At 40.6% G+C, this 18,937-nt stretch overlaps 1 protein-coding gene across 2 annotated transcripts in view; it reads right to left on the reverse strand.

Annotated features, from left to right (window-relative positions):
- Nucleotides 1–18,937, reverse strand: part of MYOF (myoferlin) — a 169,564-nt gene that overhangs the window by 75,293 nt on the left and 75,334 nt on the right. The window contains exons 14-21 of one of the 2 annotated variants that reach the window (XM_004369942.2): nt 16,671–16,739; nt 16,521–16,564; nt 13,530–13,612; nt 10,922–10,960; nt 10,013–10,137; nt 8,545–8,661; nt 3,224–3,401; nt 1,747–1,871 (exon numbers count right to left, since the gene is read on the reverse strand). In XM_004369942.2, coding sequence (XP_004369999.1) covers nt 1,747–1,871; nt 3,224–3,401; nt 8,545–8,661; nt 10,013–10,137; nt 10,922–10,960; nt 13,530–13,612; nt 16,521–16,564; nt 16,671–16,739 — 780 coding nt within the window. The remainder of the gene's footprint in view (nt 1–1,746; nt 1,872–3,223; nt 3,402–8,544; nt 8,662–10,012; nt 10,138–10,921; nt 10,961–13,529; nt 13,613–16,520; nt 16,565–16,670; nt 16,740–18,937) is intronic. The other variant, XM_004369943.2, reaches the window with a different exon arrangement.

An 18,937-nucleotide genomic window follows, 5' to 3' on the forward strand; every position in this document is an offset into this window, starting at 1 on the left:
TGTGCAACAAAGGTAACATAGAACTCCAATCAGGGTACTTACATCCAAAAAAAAAACACCTCCAAAGTAATTAATTAATTTAAAAAGCAAAGACAAAAGGAAAAATGTGCTGATCCTGTATCAAGAGACTAGTAAATGGATATGCACTTATGCATATGTATTTTTCTTTACCCATCTTATTTCAATTAACCCTCCAACCAAGGGCTTCCACCTTCCAGTTAATGAAGCTGGTATGCTTTTTGTGTGTCCCGTGCAGTCAGAGAGGTTGAGCAGTGTCCACCATGAGTATCAAAGCCATCATCCCGTGCAGATTCGCATGGAATTAGGGCAGCTTGGTCAACAGGGAGGACTGATGGGAAGACCCAGGATGAAAAAAACGGAAGACACACCCAAGACATAATTAGAATAGAGGTGTGACGAATTTTCACCAACTCCCCAGAGAAGAGGGATTGGTCATCAATACAACTATACTGTATATCAATTGCACTTTATTATTGGAACAATCATGCTTAAACTAACTGAAACCTACAATTCTTCTTCAATAAATCCTTACTTTGTCTTTTTTAACACAAAAGAATATTTTTAGATTTTGCCACAGAGTCTTAGATCAGGTATACTCCAGGACCCCTATTTGTCTTGATCTAACCCTGATAGAGGCTGAATCTTAGGGAGAAAAATTAATATAATTTGGAAATCAAAACACCAATACCAGATGGATTTTGCCAGTGCCTGATAGAAGTAACTTAGTATCTGACTTAATTAAAAAAAAAACAAACCAAACCCGTTGCTGTCGAGTCAATTCTGACTCATAGCAACCCTATAGGACAGAGCAGAACTGCCCCATAGAGTTTCCAAGGAGTGCCTGGTGGATTCGCACTGCCGACCTTTCGGTTAGCAGCCGTAGCTCTTAACCACTACGCCACTGACTTAATTAGAAATAGTCAAAACATGGCCCCCTTCTCCTCACTAACGTCAATTGGATGGATAATCACAGACATCACACCTTGCAGTTTCCACCAGAGGAACCCCTAAATTCCAAACGAGGAATGTTCCTCCAGTCCGAAGCCAGGGCGAAAAATGTCAGCACTGATTCCTTTAAGCCCACTTTTTCCCACGGGGGGGGGGGGTTGACGGCACTAAACGCAAAGCCCTTAGGGTTCCATCTTGTTATTGGAATGCGTCAGTCTCCTAATGACACTTCACATACAGATCGTGGCAGAAACTGGATGTTGACCCCCCAGTAACCATACTCCTCTCTTCCACAGTAATGGAACTTCTATCTAGGCACAGGCTGGTCCAGGTATCAGACTGCATTTCCCAACTTCCTTGCAGTTCACTGTGACTGGATGACCGGATTCTGGCTACCGGAAAAGTGAGGAGAAATAAAGTGTGTGACTTCTGAGTTTTTCCCTTCAAGAGAAATGCCTGTGCCATCTTCTCCCCTCTCTTTTCGCTTCCCTCAGTCCGGAGCGTGGATGTGGGGGTGAGCCGTGTTCTACCACGCAGACAAGAATTACTCTTTGGTGATGGCAGAGCAACGAGGGGGAAAGAGCCTGGCGTTCCCAACACAACTGAACTTCCAAACCAGCCTTGGACTGCCTCCTTCAACTCTTACTAAAGAAATAGCTTTTCTCTTGTTTCCCACTGTATTTTGAGGTCTTATGTTATAGTGGCCTAACCTGCATCCTAACTAATACATAATTCAATCTGTCTGGTAAAAACAAAGTATAGAAAAGATAAACTTACCAGCCGTTCTGCCATGAGTAGGAGAGTATTCACTGCATCCAGCCTATGACTAATATCCTCCCAGTGTGAAGTTAGGGTAACAACCGGCTTTGTGTAGGCCCAAGGCAAGTAATAATAGAAGTTCCCTGGTGCAGAACATTAGGGTCAGCGAATACCAGACATTTAAAATAAATAACATGTTTACTAAAGAGCTGTGAAGTCTGGGCTGCTGATTAATCCAAATGCTTGGGGAATGGTTATGGTGGTCTGGTTCTTTAATTTTATAAAATTAAACAGTTGAAGGAGAGATAGAAAGTTCTTATTCATTAGGCCTGCTGTTGAAAATCTCTTTCAAATACCCTAGTAAACTGATCACAACAACCTTAGGATCTTTAGTGATTCAGAGTTATGCATCTGAACATCAATGATAATTATACAACAGAGCAACAGAAAATAGAGACCATAAGAGATTAAGAAAATTAGATTGAATGCATTTGTCCTTGAAATTTGTTAACAAATATTTTTGCTGGAAATGGGGCGAGAGCAAAGAATTTTTGGTTCTTTAAAAGCCTTACGTGGGGTTTGGTATTACTTAGGGCCCTACTGTGATTAAGAATTAGTTGATGTTTTCTAGGGTATTTTATAATTTAAAACTGCTCTACATAAAGTATATAGAACTATGGGACATTTGGATCAGAATTCCTCTCCTCAAATCATTTGTCAGTACCTTTATTATGGATTTCTCATACTTTACCTTCTATTATGATTCATTTTAGGCATTATAATGTAAGCTCCTTAAAGGAAGGAGCTTTGTTCATCTTTGTTCAAATGCAGTGGTTTAATCCTGGCCATAGTGCTGGGGTAACAGAGCAAAGACCAGAAACTTGATTTTCAAGTGCCTAAGCCTGAGTCCAATCCAACTACTCAGCCTAGGAAAGATTTGGGGCCTGGTAGGGCAGAGGTGGGCAGGGGCAGGAGCTGTTTTGGGGAGCTTAGTGATCAGCAGAGTCACTATCATATGACTTGACAAGGCAGAGCTGGTGTTAAAACCGAGCATGGGAAAGAGGTACTGGGGTACTGCAACTTCTCGGGTTTGGCCAGTCTCAAAGGTGCTTGAACTCCAACTGACTCTCTTCCTCATTCAGGCTTTTCCTTTCCACTAATCATATGCTGGAGTCCCCGGGTGGTGCGAAAGGTTAACGTGCTCAGCTGCAAACCGAAAGTTTGGAGGTTTGAGTTCACCCAGGAGAGCCTTAGAAGAAAGGCCTGGTGATCTGCTTCCAAAAAACCAGCCATTGAAAATCCTATGGAGCACGGTTGTACTCTGACACAAATGGGGGCACTGTGAGTCAAAGCTGACTCAATGGCAACTGGCTTTTTGGTTAATCATATGCTGAGGATAATGTCTGTCAGAGGAAGAAGAAGGTGCATGCTTCTTGCCCCAAGGTACACTCTCTGTAAATGTGCACAGGAGAGAAGGGTTTAGGGTCAGTCTTACCATCGAATATGGCGCGGCTGTATTGAGTTGTTGATGCCAAAGGCTTACAGGTTGCGTCAAACTTGTTGCCATAGTTCCCAATGCTAACTTCAAACTGAATGGCTTCGCCGACATCTTGTAACATGGTGGCTGAATGGAACACGGCAGAGAGACTGTACTTTCGCCTTCGCTGATATTTCTATAAAGTATGGCAAACATAATGCTCAGCTGTAACTCCTTTTGCCCTTATTTACATGTGGATTTATAGTAGATATAATTGTAAATTAACAATTAGTGCTAAATCAAATACCAGTGGAGACTGGTCTTGAATCCAGCAGCTCCCCTTGTACTCATACAAGTGGGAAAATATAAAAGTCTTACCATGTTCATTGCCGCATAAGTGAAATAGAGAAAAAAATGAAAACAATACCAATATCTATCAATAGGCCACTGGTTAAACAAATTATATTACATCCGTGTAACAGAATGAAAGTTCATAAAAAGACTGAGGTAGATCCATATGTGCAACATGGAAAAAAGTTTGTTTTTAAGCGAACCCGTTAAATTTAATTTTTAATATTGGTATATGCACAAAGAAAGTCTGAAAGACCAAAAAACAAATTGTTATTAGTAATTGTGTTGGGAGAGGTAGAGAGAGTATGGTGAACTTTACTTGCTAACTTACACATTTCTTTATTGTTTGAATTCTTTAAGTATTTATTTTCTAATCAGGAACAACAATAAAGATTTTTAATGTCATATTTTAAAATAAGTGAAACTAGATGGACATCTCTTTGGAATAGGAACCAAATATATATTTTTCTTCTTCTCTCTTTCATTACTAGTTTACTGAATGTACATATGTGTGTGAGGAAGTTGAAGACAGAGCCAACACTGACCACACTGAGAATCGATCCACCTAGCAGAAATGACCATGAGCCCTTCAGTCCTTCCCTCATGTGGGCACATCAAGTCTCTTGAATTCACATCTTGCCCAAAGCCCTTACTCAACTGGCATTTCTCCTTTCTGGACCACACTTCCGCTCGTCTTCGGTTACTTTGCCTTCCTCAGTCAACCGGAGCTATGCAACAGTTTAAGTAGCTGTACTTTATTATGTTCTAGGTGTTCTCATACTTGCCATTCAATACTGTACACATCCAGAGTCTGTTCTAGAATGCTATTAGTATCCAGTTTCTCTGTCCACTAGCCCAGCTTAGGGGTCAGACATCAGCGGCTACTACAGTGTAGACACATTGGTTGTATGCACCATTGGTGAACTTGTAAGGCCCATGAGTGATCATTCTCAAATTGCTTGAAAAATTTTTCACCATAGTCAACTTAGTTTGAAAGCCCCTAGAGAAGGAGCTCCCAGCTTTGTAGTCCTTCAGTTTGAGCTTCGGAGGCCACATTGGGATCAGGCTCTGGCAAATAATGACTTTTTTGTTGTTGTACTTATTTTTTTCCATTGCTACCTAGTTATCAATTTGTGTAATACAATCTAAGTAGTAAAGTGGTGGCACTTTTCACCCCTAGGATACTAATAAAAATCACTTGGTCCCTGTAGGATAGTTATTAACCGATTTTCCTTTTCGTCATTATCCATCCATACCATGGCTTTTGTTCTAGAAAATGAATCACCATTCTGTGTGGGTCTTCTGGCATGTATGATGCAAGAATGTTGTTGTTCAGTTACAGAAGTACTCAGACAACTATTTTAAGAACTTCTGACAGTGATTATAGCTTCTTGCCTGGATGTCTTACTATTATAAAATCTCCATTTGGGCTAAAGGATTTTTTGACATGGTATAGTAGAACCCTCAGATAGAGTTTCATCAGAAACTCCTCTGAGTCTCAATCCTTTTTTACAGTCTTTCTAAAACTTTAGTTTTCAACCTTAGCTGCACACTGAATCACTTGGGTCCCACCCCCATGGTTCTGCCTGGGCATTGTGAGTTTAAAAGGTTTCCCTGCTGATTCTAAGGTGCAGCTGAGGGTGAAAATCATCATTTAACTGTCACTTTTGATAGAGACGGGCTTGGGGGACTTTCATCACTTGTCAGAAGCTCCCACAACTAAGCCCCCTAAACTATTCACCATCCAGGAACACTGGAAATTCTGGGTTTGAGTATGAATTATGTGAAAATTACAAAGTAGGACGTTATTTGTATTAGAACTTACATATACAGTATAACTTCTTCTTTGTAAACTACCTAGGATGATGGCAGAAAAGGGCATGAGCTAAAAATACGAAACATAATTTGAGGCCTGAGTCAGGGTCCAGAAGGAGCTTGTTGTTGTTGTTGTCAGTTGCAATTGAGTTGATTCTGACTCTTGGTGATAGAGCCACCTGTCAAGGCAGGGGTGGGTGGCAGGTGCAGGGGAGGCTCCGCAGAGCCGTGGGGATACTTATGGCTTCTGGTTGAGCCGGCTTTGCCCTGCACACCTCCATATGGGCCATGGTTCCACTGGCACCCCTGGATTATGCCAGGTACAACTTGCACCGTCAAAAGCAAAAGCCCTGATAGGACCCCCACCCTGGAGGGTCTGGGCTCTAAGAACGACAGTTCGGGCTTCTGGCCTTCACCACAACTCCCACCAGCCTGAGAGGGAGCCGTTCCTTGGACCACTTTGTAGCTCGACACTCCATGAGGAGCACCCCTGCCATCTATCTGCTCGCCTGCCTGAGAGCCAGGCTGCCCCGGACTAGTGCAGCTGAAGATTCTGCCCCTCCCCTGCCCCTTCCCACTTCCCTTCTGCTCTCAGGGCACAAAGAGGTGGCGAGAATAAGGGACAATAGACACCATTTAGAGAAGTCTGGATCTTCAGCTTTTGTTCCAGACACTCCCTTAGTAGGCTTGGGGCAAAACTGCCTACCACATGGGAAAGTTAAAGAATGTAAATTATAGTGTATAAGACAGCTGGATGGTTCTTTGATTTTGTAGGGCCTTGGGGCTCTCTTTCTAATCATCAATTACCAGTTTCAGAAATAAATTTGGGGAGGAGGATGATTTTGTTAAACAAAAATCATGAGCAGGTAAGCAGCTCATGAAAGTGGCCATGGGCATACAAGGCATAGGGTGTTAAAAAGGTCAGTCACAAGGAAACTGTGTGCCAAAGAAAATGGCCCAACTTGCCATCTTTGGTCTGTTTACTAAAGATGGCTGATAACTGGTGGAGCTGAGGGAAGAATGTGAATGTGTTGTTTCAAGAAATATTTATTGAGCACTGAACATGGTGCAGATCAATGGGGGATCTCAAGGAGGTTCTAGTTCAGCAAGAGAGAGAATGCAAGTTCATGAAATGCTCCCCAAATAAGTTAGGTCACACACAAGGAGACTAGAAAGGAGGAGCAGGGAGGAGATGATCCAGGAACAAATCCCAGATCCCAGAGACAAAGAAGAGGGTCCAAAGCCAGCAGGTGTTAGAACAATGCTGGGTTTACATCATTTGGTCATCTTCTTCTACCTGCCCAACACCTACTGTTAAAGTGGCTAGGCTGAATCCTGCTGCATTTCTCTGAGGTTATCTTGACCAGGCCCATCTGGAGCAGTAGGTCCAAGCTCTAAGAAGATGAGTGAGCACCAAGTTGCTCTTTTGCTGCAGCCGCTTCACCTCTACCAGAAAATTTTGTTACTTCCATATGACTCAGAACACAGGGCTTTTGTAAGTTGGGCAAGGGTTAGAATATGAGACGTTTGTAATTTGGACAAGGGTCGTGATCACATTCTATGTTGACCACTTTCATTAAATCTTCTTGGCAGGTCGTGCAAGTGGCACAAATCCACACATCTCTCTCTCTCAACAGGGGTTCTGGGTGCTTGGAGTGTGGGTATCTTAGTTCCTCTCCAGCTTTTTAATGTTGCTGGGTTTTTTTTGTTTTTTTAATATTTCATTTTTGTTTTTATTAAATTGATGACATAAACTATTTTGCTGTCTGTGTTTAATTAATTGGAGCAAAGAAAAATAATTCTGATTTGTATTCCATTAAATACTGTTATAAATAAAATATAAATATTTTGTTGACATATACCATAGACAGTACAGATGGTTGACTTTTTTTTTGTTTGTTTTTCTCTTTACTAAATCCATAAGCATCTTTGCCTATATGTGTTTAATTATCTGGAGCAGAGAAAATTGATTTGTTTTGCATTCCAGTGGTATGGAGTTTTCCTTTATACTTTGTTGGGTCTCTTTCCCTGACTGCCATTACGGCCGATGGGGAGCTGAGTACTGCCACAGGAGGCAGGCTGAAGGTAGGTAGAAGGTAGATGGAAGCCTGGAGGCAGATGTAAGGCCGACTGTGAGAGACCCAGGAAGCTGGCCTGAGCCACTGTAAGTTGCCCATTTCCTTGTGTTTCCCTACTATTGTCCAAGAACTGAAAGTAAAAGCTTTTAAAAAGTTGTTGTTTGGTCTCTGCTGTGATATGGGGAAATAAGGGCCTGTTCATGGTTGGAATGGAGGGGTAAAGAAAAGGGCAGCAGCAGCCTGAGGAAGCTTGTGGGACAGGGGATGATTCAGAACCCAGCAGCGAGTGGCCCTGGGCATAGGGGACATTAGTGAGCTGGCTATTCTTGCAAGCAATTTAGATTTGCGGAACATGTAAGCATCTCCCTGCAATTCTCAGAAATAGTTGGGGAGGTGAACTTGGAAGTGTCTTACACTTCCTGTCTTCAAGGAGGAGTGGAAGCTCAGAGTTGTTATAATGTGGGCCTTCATGTAAGCAACCCTCACACTCTGGGAAGCCTGTTATATACCAGCTACCTCTGAAAATGGAAATGACTAGTAGTGGCATCTATACCCGCTGGGATGACTCTTGTGGCCACCTCCCTACACCCTACAACCCCAGTCAGCAAACATGCCATTCAGTTTGGAGGTATGGGTGCTCTTGCCAGTTTTCAGCAGGGTATTAATATTCCAGAGAGGTCCCTGGGTGGCACAAATGATTTGTGCTCAAGGTTGGATGGTTGAACCCACCCAGAGGTGCTGCAGAAGAAAGGTCTAGCAATCTGTTTCCATAATGATTATAGCCGAGAAAACCCTATGGAGCTGTTCTACTTGGTAACACGTGGGGTCAGCCTGAGTCGTAATCGACTTGATGGCAGTAGGTTTTATTAACATCTCAAAGGATGCAGCAAGTCTCATCACCCCATGGGGCTGTTGTAGATAGATTAAGAGGTTGTTGAAAGACACTTGTTAAGATTCAGGTCTCCGATTCTGCCAGAGCTGACCCTTTGGTCCCTGATGTCCCTTTCAGGCCTGCTTGCTCAAGCAGGCCAGTATCAGCCATCCCACCACCATGCATTATTCCACACCATGCATTATCTACATGTCAACATTTACCTCAACAACCAGCAGGTCATCATTTGAAATGGACTCAAGCTTCTTATCTGCTGCTGTTTTTTCAAGAAAAGTGCTTAATTCAACCAAGATCCTGCCTCTGTAGGCAACTCCTTCCCCCTGAAAAGCAACAACACAGGATTATTTCTCTAGGCATGAACAACAGCAATAAGAACTCTGTCCCTCTAATAGCTAGTCCAGCTACGGAAAGTTTCTCCTTCCCACGGCCCTAACCTCCAAAAAGGAACCCTGGTGGCATACTGGTTAAGTGCTTGGCTGCTAATAGAAAGGTTAGCGGTTCAAACCCACCAGCCACTCCATGGGAGAAAGATGTGGCAGTGTGCTTCCTTGAAGATTACAACCTTGAAACCTTAAGGGGCAGTTCTACTCTGTCGTATAGGGTTGCTGTGAGTTGGAATTGACTTGATGGCAATGGATAACCTCCAAAACGAATCAGTCAGCAACTTTCCCCGCTGGATTCAGGTCTTTGGTATCTGAAAGAAGAGCCAGCGACTTCAGAAAGGATCCCTGGGATGCCAGGGCTGAAAGGGATCTTAGCCATGACCGAGGTCAGAAGTTTTCAAGTCATGCTCTAATCTGGAAGTTTTCAAGTCATGCTCTGAATCAGAGGCTGGGGATGGAGGTGGAAGGGACTCTAGGTCTCCCTCACCCTACTTCAGCTCTGTATTTATCTGTGTTAACTTGGCTACTTTTCTCCTTAGAAGAGGGAGGCTGCCATGTTGGCAACCAGGGCAACTCTCACAGTAGCCAGGAAATAAAGGAGGAAGATGATCTGACTGAACATGAGGATGAATAACTGATAGTCCTCTTACCATACCAAGTGGCTGCCACCATCCATTCTTCCCAGCTGTGTTGCCGATAGAATCTTCTGGAGAGGAAAGGCGGGCTCCCACCTCCACAGCCCATCTTCTACCTTTCCCTCCCAGAGCTTTTTCTCTCTACCTCAGTCCCTTTCTTGGGCCTTGGGAGATAGCTAAAAGACATTACTTTGGCTTCTCACATGGTGAGAAGAGTGGTTCCTATCTCTAAAATGAAGGGGTTGGATCAGATCAGGTATAGTAAAGAGTTTCACCAGGCACATCACCTCTAATCATTTGGTAAATTCCTAGAACATGGTGTTGAAAAGAATTTCTAAGTAGCACAGTGGTTTATTAGGGAAGAGGGCCAGTGTTGATTACTGACGTTTAGCGTAAGTGTAAGAGCGGGGACGAATGGCCATGCAATGTATTTGCCATCACCAAATTAGATGATCCCCAGGATCCTTTCCTATCCTTGCATTCTAAGGCTTGAGGAGCTGAGATTTCTATCCTTCAACACTATATCAGTCAGCCAGTGGGTCTATGTTGGGGCAGAGGGAGGTCCCTTAAATATGAACCTCAATTATAACCATTATAAGAAGGACTTACATTAATCAGTGCTCATTAATAACAACCTTAACCGAGAAACTAACCTTTCCAGTATTTAGCTCATCATAAGGGTCTGGGAATCCCGTGTATTCTCTGGGGCTTCCATAAAAGTTCAGATAACAAGGGCCAAACGTTGGAACAAAGCCCACATCTGTTTCTCCTGTATTTGCTGAGATATAAGCGTTATCACTAGAATTGGGGCTTTTTAACATTCAATCTACTGAAATAAATGTTAGCTATTAGTTGGCTAGGTGAGACTATATGAGTTAGTTGTATTAGTGCAAGTTATAAGCACTTGTGAGACTAGCCAGATGTTTCTTTTCTTATTGCTATAAAATAGTAAAAAGAAAAAATGTTAAGGGTAGTTCAAGTAAATTTATGTTAATCTTACAAAAAGATAATACTATTCAAATGAAAAAATAGTAAGACTTTCAGGTAGGTTTTCACTTTTTTGTATTTATAATTGGCATTGTATTAAACATGTCATTGGCAACTGGGGAGCCAATTGGAAGATGAAGACCTTAGGGTGCAAAGTGGAAAGCATTCAGTATCTTCTAACCTAGAGACCCATGTTGAAAGTGGGGAGAGTTATTTATTTCAGAGCAATTGACCTAGTGCCTCATATCTCTGCTTACTGAGCATAAATAATAATAACAAAACATATTATATCTTGCAAATAATTATTTACAATGAAGCTGAATTTAGGAGAAAACACAAGACATGTTGCAAAGCCTGAGTAGCATGCGTGTTTTAAGCCTAGCCATGCAGGACAACCATACAACATTTATACAAAAATTATTACTCCGGCAAAACTATTTTTGAGACAGCAAAATGTAAAAAAAAAATTAAAAAATTTTTAAAAAAAGGTTCTAAAAGCAACCAATTGATATATTCTGAATAGGACAATAGTAGATAGGAAAATCTAGTAGGTAGCAAAATTACAAAGCATAAACCTGTGTATGATGCAGCCCCAGTTCCTGAAGATGAGAAATCTATATTATAAAAATATGATTGGTTAAACAAGATTAACACAGGCATTATATAAGAGACATTGAAAAAGTTAATCAAATCCAATGCTAGGTAAATGGTTTAGCAACACCAGAGAGATCCCAAATTCAGACCCAAATCAAATGACGCTTTTGTAATTTATACAAGTATCACCAGTTAAATGCAAAATGACTCAAAACTTTGTGACAGCCGGCAAAACCACCATGCGTGAAATAACCTGATCTCTTCAGTGCTGAGGCAGGGAGACATCTGAGCTGTTAACTTCACACAGCCAGAGGCCTGGTGAAGCTACCAACAGTTTTTAATAGAATACTTGACTTATGTCTGACTTAGTTAGGAACAAGACCAAAAAATCTAATGTAATCTGAGGCTGTGTAAGCAAAGGCCCTGGAGCCCTGGTGGTGCAGTTGTTAAGAGCCTGGCTGCTAACCAAAAGGTCACCAGTTTGAATCCACCAGCCGCTCCTTGCAAACCCTATGGGGCAGTCCTACTCTATCTTATAGGGTCGCTATGACTTGGAGTCAACTCGACGGCCACAGGTTTGGTTTGTTTTTATAGTTGATTATACATGATTTGATTCAAAGTATAGTTTGTTTCTTTGGAGGGGAGATGAGAGCTGCTCATTGTTATTTTGGGAATCTGTAACAGGCCCTCAGGGCCTGCAGTGACAGAAGGCCTCATAAACAGGAGCTGAAACTATTTACAGCAGTTTTTAGTTCTTCTTGATGTTACCACCATATCACTAAAAAAAATGTTTATACCAATGTTTCTAGAATAATTGCCTTTAGGTATTATTTAATGACTTCTTGCTATGATAAACGAATTTAATTCATTTTTACCCCCCCCCCCATAGTTGTAGCATGATTTTTAATTCCTCTATTGGTTACCTTTATGATTTACTCTATAGTCAATATATCTGGAATCCTTATTTATAAGAAGAGACTACTGGCATGCCTAACTTTCCCCTCCACCCCTCTTCCTCCTTCCTCCTTCCACTTCTAATCTACCTTCTGTACTGTTACTTGTACATTGTCATGGGTGATGACATTTACATTTTGTTCAGAGCTTTGGCTATAAATACACTTTTTTTTTTAATTGAAATTTAGATGAAGGTTTTCAGAACAAACTAGTTTCTCACTAAGCAGTTAGTACATACACTGTTTTATGACATTGGTTAACAACCCCGTGACCTGTCGGTACTCTCCCTTCTTGACCTTGGGTTCCCTACTACCAGCTTTCCTGTCCCCTCCTGCTTTCTAATCCTTGCCCCTGGGCCAGTGTGCCCCTTTAATCTAGTTTTGTCCCATAGGTCTGTCTAATCTTTGGCTAAAAGATGAACTTCCGGAGTGACTTCATGACTGGGCTAAAAGGATGTCCGGGGGCCATACTCTCAGGGACTTTGGCTATAAGTTTTAATAAAAAGCATAAAAATGGTAAGTATCACTTATATTACATAAAATTGTTCTCTGCAGAGAAAGGAAAGGTTGTGATTACATTTCCCTCATTGCAGCTCCAACGATATGGTCCCCATGCCAATTGGCAGGGAATGTTCAGATGGCATCTCTTTCTTACCTTCTTTCCATTTGCTTAAAATAATGCCACACATGACTTTATATTTGGACTATGCCTTCTTTGTTCAGTCCTTTGTTTCTCTTGGAATTTTTAATCGCCTTTCTTTTTTTCTTCTTGAGAGAGCAAATCAATATCTTCTTCTCTAATTATCTTCCAGGTTTTTATTCAGCCTGTCTATTGTTTGGATTAACACTGTTTTTAAAAAACTTATAATGTTCTCTCTTAAACAAGATAGGATGAGGAACATTGAGTTTCTGAAGACAAAAATTATGTCCCAAATTCTCTCACTTTATTCAATATGTTTCATCTTTTGGCAATTACAAAAATTTTTGTTATTTTTGTTTTGCTAACAAAAATAAAAAATGAGCTGCTGATATTATTAATGTCTTAACATTAAATTTTTAATCTTATTACCTTAAATCTTCTCCTTCATTCTTTATTACAATTGCTGGCATATGCACAGAACCATAATGCCAGGTATAGGTGAGTAGTTCTTAGTATGAAAAACAATGAAAAGAAAAGTTTGTTGCCTATCAACGCAAGTTAGTATGAAAACAAAATACACGTTGTTTTAGGGAGTGGAGATTACTTGGGCCATTGCCATCTGACCTCATTTTTTCTGCCAAAAGAGTAAGTTGAAAAGGAGACATTATTTTATATTTGGGTGAACTTACATAAATGCCACTCTAAAAAATAAGGTGCTAGCACTCTATACTGACACTCAAAATGATTATAAAACAGCTATCAGCAAAGAATTTTTGGTTTAGAGAAAGAAAACCCAAATCTTCAAACTGTTAGTTGCCATGATTATTGTTAATTAATTGTTTTGCTGGCCATAGCAGAACATCACTGAAATGATTCACCAGGTTCCTCACATTTGGCTTTTAAGAAATGAAGCCCATTGCCAGGTGGCTGCCCCAGTTCATTCTGTCTCCAGAAGTCCTGGGCCCTGTCTTGTTCCAAATCTGCTCAGAGACTTACCGTCCACTTCCCCACCAAAGGCAGCAATTTTAGAGAGATGCAGATATGTTGTTCCAACTACATCATTTTTGGTAAGACGATCCCTGTGTAAAAGAACAGGTTAAGGCCTGTGCCTATGAAGATATAGCTTCAATTTTAGCAATCAAAAGATAGAGCTAGAAAAGACCCTGTACCTTAGAAATCATTCTGTCCAATGGGCCTCTAGCTTTAGTGTACTTCAGAGTCACATAGAAACCCCCACCCTCATCTCCTGCCCATACTTTTGATTCAATAAGCCTGGGGTGGGGACCAGAGCCCGCATTTTCAACAAATACATCCCAGTTGATTCTGATGCAGATAGTCCTTCAGCCACATCTTGAGAAACACTGGTCTACTCAGGCAATTCATTTTACAGTCGAAGAAACTGAGACACAGAGAGGTCAAGTGATTTGCCTCTTGTCATACTCAATATCATTATTATAAAATGAATAAGTCAATTATAGCCACATTATGTGAGATAATCACATATAAAATACAATCTTATTTTATATGTATTTATATGTTACATACAATATATCTTATTTTACAATGTTCATACTAATTATTATGATGGTGTAACAATTATAATGAAGTCTATCTAAGGGTACCTCATAGGGAGAAAAATTTCCCTCCAATTCACTTCAAATACTTATTGAGCACTATGTGACAGATGTTTCTCTGAGCAGTTGCTTGCCTAGAACCTAAATCTTATCCATGTGGTAGGGACCAGCTTGCCCACCACAAGAGTGTGTAACTTTGCATATCCTTCTGTGGGTATATTAGCCTGTGAGCTTAACCCATAGAATGATCTCCTGCTGGGCACATAGTAAGTATAAAATATCTTGTGGCCATTATTAGAATTCTGTCCACTTCATTCCTCTTCTCCTCTACTCTATCTAGCAGCATGCCCACTCAGAAGTCTAAGACTCCATGGGAGGTAGGAAAGGCTCAATATTTGGGGGAAGGATCATAAGATAGTATATTGGGTTATAGAGAATGACTAAACACAATTTACATAAGAAAAATTTATTATTGATGGGTATTATGCCACGTGCATGAGTTTGAATCTTCTCTGTCCATACAGAAGGATCTAGAATACATTTAAAGTATCCTTAGCTTTCCCTCAGTTGTGCAAATACCCTACAGGGTGTGTAACCTGAGATCTGGATCCAAGGGTTACCCAATTAAACAAGATCCCTCTGTGCATCCTACTGTACTTTAAATTGCTTTAGAGTGGGCTAGCTAATTCAGAAGTTATCATCTTAACTCCTCTTCTTCATTCTTTAGTACAGTTGCTGGCATATGCACAGAATCATAATGCCAGGTATAGGTGAGTAGCTCTAGGTATGAAAAACAAAAACAAATCCACACTGGTAGTGACCACAGATAACTCTGGGACAGCTCATTTAGCAATCAGCCTGCTGCACAGCCCATAGGCCAGAGTGGTCGCCTGAGGAGCCCACACTCCTGGGCGTTCCTGAGGCCCCTGGTCCACCTTAAGAATGTGGGCTGAGGGTTCCAAGAGCCTTAAAAGTAGCTTACACTCACTGGAGGGAGGCATTTTGTCCTCAGGATCCTTCCATGGCCCTCAGTGAACTGTGATATGGTCATCGAACAAAATGAGACCCACTCTCGTCCTAATGTGCCCTCTTGCCCTATTTACATAGTACCAAGAGGGTACTGGAAACCCTGGTGGTGCAGTGGTTAACAGTTCGGCTGCTAACCAAAAGGTCAGCAGTTGGAATCCACCAGGCACTCCTTGGAAACTCTATGGGGCAGTTCTACTCTGTCCTATAGGGTCGCTAGGGGTTGGAATCAACTTGACGGCAATGGGTTTTGCTTTTTAAGAGGGTACTAATACGAAAGCTAAATACATTTTGGCCAAAGGAGAAATTATGGAGACAGTCACACAGGGTGGGAGGCCCGTTGGGTCTCTAACTATCTGAGAGACTGTGGGCAAGTTACTTGACCTCTCTGAGCATCAGTGTCTTCATATGTAAAATGAAGCTCATAGAAGTCTTTACCCCATAGGGTTACTCTAAAGACTAAATGGGAAAATGTAGGTAAGGTACTTGGCACAGTGCCCAGCACTTAGTAGTGCTCAAAAAGTAGTAGCTTATATCGTAACAAATACTGCTGATGATGATGTTTGCCATGTTTCCACTCTCAGAAGGCTAAGGGCTTCCAGTTGACTGCTTCATCCAACTAGAACATACCCAAGAGTGGTCTCATTATGGCCAATCAGTGCTAGGAGGTTGGTTTGGTAAATAGACCATCTGAACCTTTCAATGATTTTTCTTTGTATTCAACCAGCTTAGTAGCTTTGCCCATTTTCCTTTCTAATGATAACAAAGAATTGTTCTCAGAATGTTTTGGACAGTCTTCCCAAGAAATGGTTTACTCCATTTCTGATTCTACTTTGGACAAGCCTTATCGTATTTAAAAAGGTGCCCTGGTGGCATAACAGTTAAGCACTTGCTGCTAACTGAAATGTTGGCAGTTCAGACCCACCCAGTGGCTCTGCTAGCCAAAGACTTGATGATCTGCTCCTGTAAAGATTACAGCCTAGAAAATCCTATGGGACAGGTCTACTCTGTCACATGGGGTCTCTATGAGTTAAAATCAACTCAACAGCATCTATCAACAACAGCAAAAATCGTATTTAAAACTTTGATTTCGTATCTTGGGGAATTTTTCAGATCATTTTTCCCTTATTTCATTTATGAGCAGTTGTACCAAGGTATTCAAAGCATTTCTACCTCAACACTATTGTTTAAAAATTCTTAAACATCCAATTTCAGGAGCAACTTTACCCCTCTGACTGGAACAAAAACAAATACACCAAAAAGTAAGAGACCATCTAGAATACTATCTTGCTTGTAAGAAACGATTTCTCCTCAATATCCAAATGTTTAAGTCTTTAATTTTTAAATTTGTAATTAAAAAAAAATTACAAGTCTATTTGTAACTCACCAGTCATATATGGTTAGTTTTATTTTTTCACACACTGAAGGAAACTGTTAAAAAAAGAAAAAAAGTTAGCAATTTCTCGCTTTATTCAGTAACTATTAAAGCAATTATTTGTGTCTTAATTTTTTTCCAAAGGAAAAAAAAAGGTCAAACCTTGATCTGAAGATTAACGACTTGATTCCACTCAGGATTTGCATTTTTCTCAATTATATTTGTGCAAACCTGCAAAATCACCAAAGGAAAACAGTAGGTATTCAAGTTTCTAATTTCTAAGTCTTTACAATATATGCATACTGGATTATGACTCTAACAGTTTACTTACTAGTTTTATACTTAGCAATGTGCTTAAAATTTATCTTCTCTGCTAACAATTTAGTAAAATATATATGGGTTCAATATTGATCTTTACTTCTACGCACTGAAAGCTTGTTTTATTCATTTGGTCATAGGTTTTCAATTGCCAGATTTATAACACTGAATGAATGTGATAATGCAAGAGTTAATGTTTATTAAGCATTTACTATATACTATGGAATAAACATCTCATTGTTAACATGTCCAAACAAAGCTCCATCCACCATTCATCCCCGGTCTCCTATCCCTACCCCAAAGCTGCTCCTGTACCAGTCTTCCCACCACTGTTCACCTAGTTGTTCAGGCTTAGAACTAGAGTTAGCCACAATGTCTCTCTCCCCATCAAATGCCTCATTCAAACCAATATCCTGATACCTCTACCTTTAAGCAGATCCTATAACCTTCTTTCTCCTGGACACCTGCATTGGACTCCTATCTAGATCTTTACTTCTTCTCCTGTCTCTTTACCTTCATTTTGCTTCTCTGTGTAACACTCTCAAGGACCTTCCAAAGTACACTTAAACTAAGTCCAGAAAGTCACGATATGTACTCTGGCTGGTAAGGCCCTACCTGATCCCATCTCCACCTCTCTGAATTCATCTCTTACTTCCCCCCTCGCTCACTCCTCTCCATGAGCTTTTTGGTTTTTTTGTTGTTGTTGTTGTTTCTTTGTTTGTTTTTTCTGCAAATGTGTCTTTATATCTGTTCTTCTCTCTCCCTGGGAGTGACTTTTCCCAAATCTTCACATCATCCAAGTCCCTACTCAAATGTCACCTTCTCAAAGACATTCCATCTAGCTAACCATCCATGCTCCTGTACCAATCACTTCTAATCTCCTGCTTTATTTTCTGTGTAGTAGTTTCCACTATATGAAATTATTCAATTACTTGCTTGCTTGGCCCTGGTGGCACAGTGGTTAATGTTTGGCTGTTAACCAAAAGGTTGGTAGTTCGAATCCACCAGCTGCTCCTTGGAAAATCTACGGGGCAGTTCTACTTTGTCCTATAGGGTCACTATGAGTTGGAAGCGACTCAATGGCAATGGATTTTTTGGGTTTGCTTGCTTGTTTATTGTGTATCTCTTCTATTAGAAACTAAGTCCCATGAAGGAAGTTATGGAATGTGTGGCTAATTGCCTCCATGAACAAATTACTACCTTTGCCATGAGACCAGAAGAACTAGACGGTGCCTGGTTACCATTATTGAGCATTTTGATCAAGGATTCTATGGAGGAATTCTGATCAAAAGATGGAAAACACAGAATAAAATTTCAAATTTTCATGGATTCCAGAGTTTCTGGAGCTATGAAGCCTGGATGAACTCCTGAAACTATTGCCCTGAGATAATCTTTAAACCTTAAACCAAAAATATCCCCTGAAGTCTTAAAACCAAACAATAGTTCAGCTTAATTAGTAAAAAATATCTGCCTTGAGCATTATGCCCTTTTCAGAACTATCTAAACAGGATCAAATTGACAACTTCAAAGACTAGATATGAACCTTAGGGGGCAGTGAGTTTATGTTAATGGGGAAGGAACAACTCAAGAAAGGAGGGTGAGAATGGTTGCACAACTTGAGGAATGTAATCGATGTCACTGAATTGCACATGTAGAAACAGTTGAATTGGTTGTGTTTTGCTGTGCAAATTCTCAACAACAACAAAATAAAATAAAATAAAGAAAGTTCCACGACAGCAATGATTGTCTTGCTCATTTCTACGCCCACAGTACACTGGACAGTATCTGGTACACAGTAGGTTCACACTAATTACTTCGTGAATTAATTAACCCTCTCAACAATCCTATGAGATTATTATTATACCTATTTATAGTTCAGGAAATTGAGACTCGGCAGTTAAGAAATTTGTCTGCCTATGGAGTGGGGTGAAGCCTAGATTTAAATTAGGCCTCATTTTGACCCAAAGCTCAGGGCCTTCCCACCACACCCTACTGACTCTCCTAGGAAATAACACCAGTTGGATGTGTGGTTTGCCAGATCTTACTTTCATAAATATAAATGGTTCTTGCTATAATTGCCTGTGGTGTGTTGTTATTCTACTATGGAATCC

Source organism: Trichechus manatus, unplaced genomic scaffold (genome assembly GCF_000243295.1).
Source record: "Trichechus manatus latirostris isolate Lorelei unplaced genomic scaffold, TriManLat1.0 scaffold00007, whole genome shotgun sequence".
Lineage (NCBI taxonomy): Eukaryota > Metazoa > Chordata > Mammalia > Sirenia > Trichechidae > Trichechus > Trichechus manatus.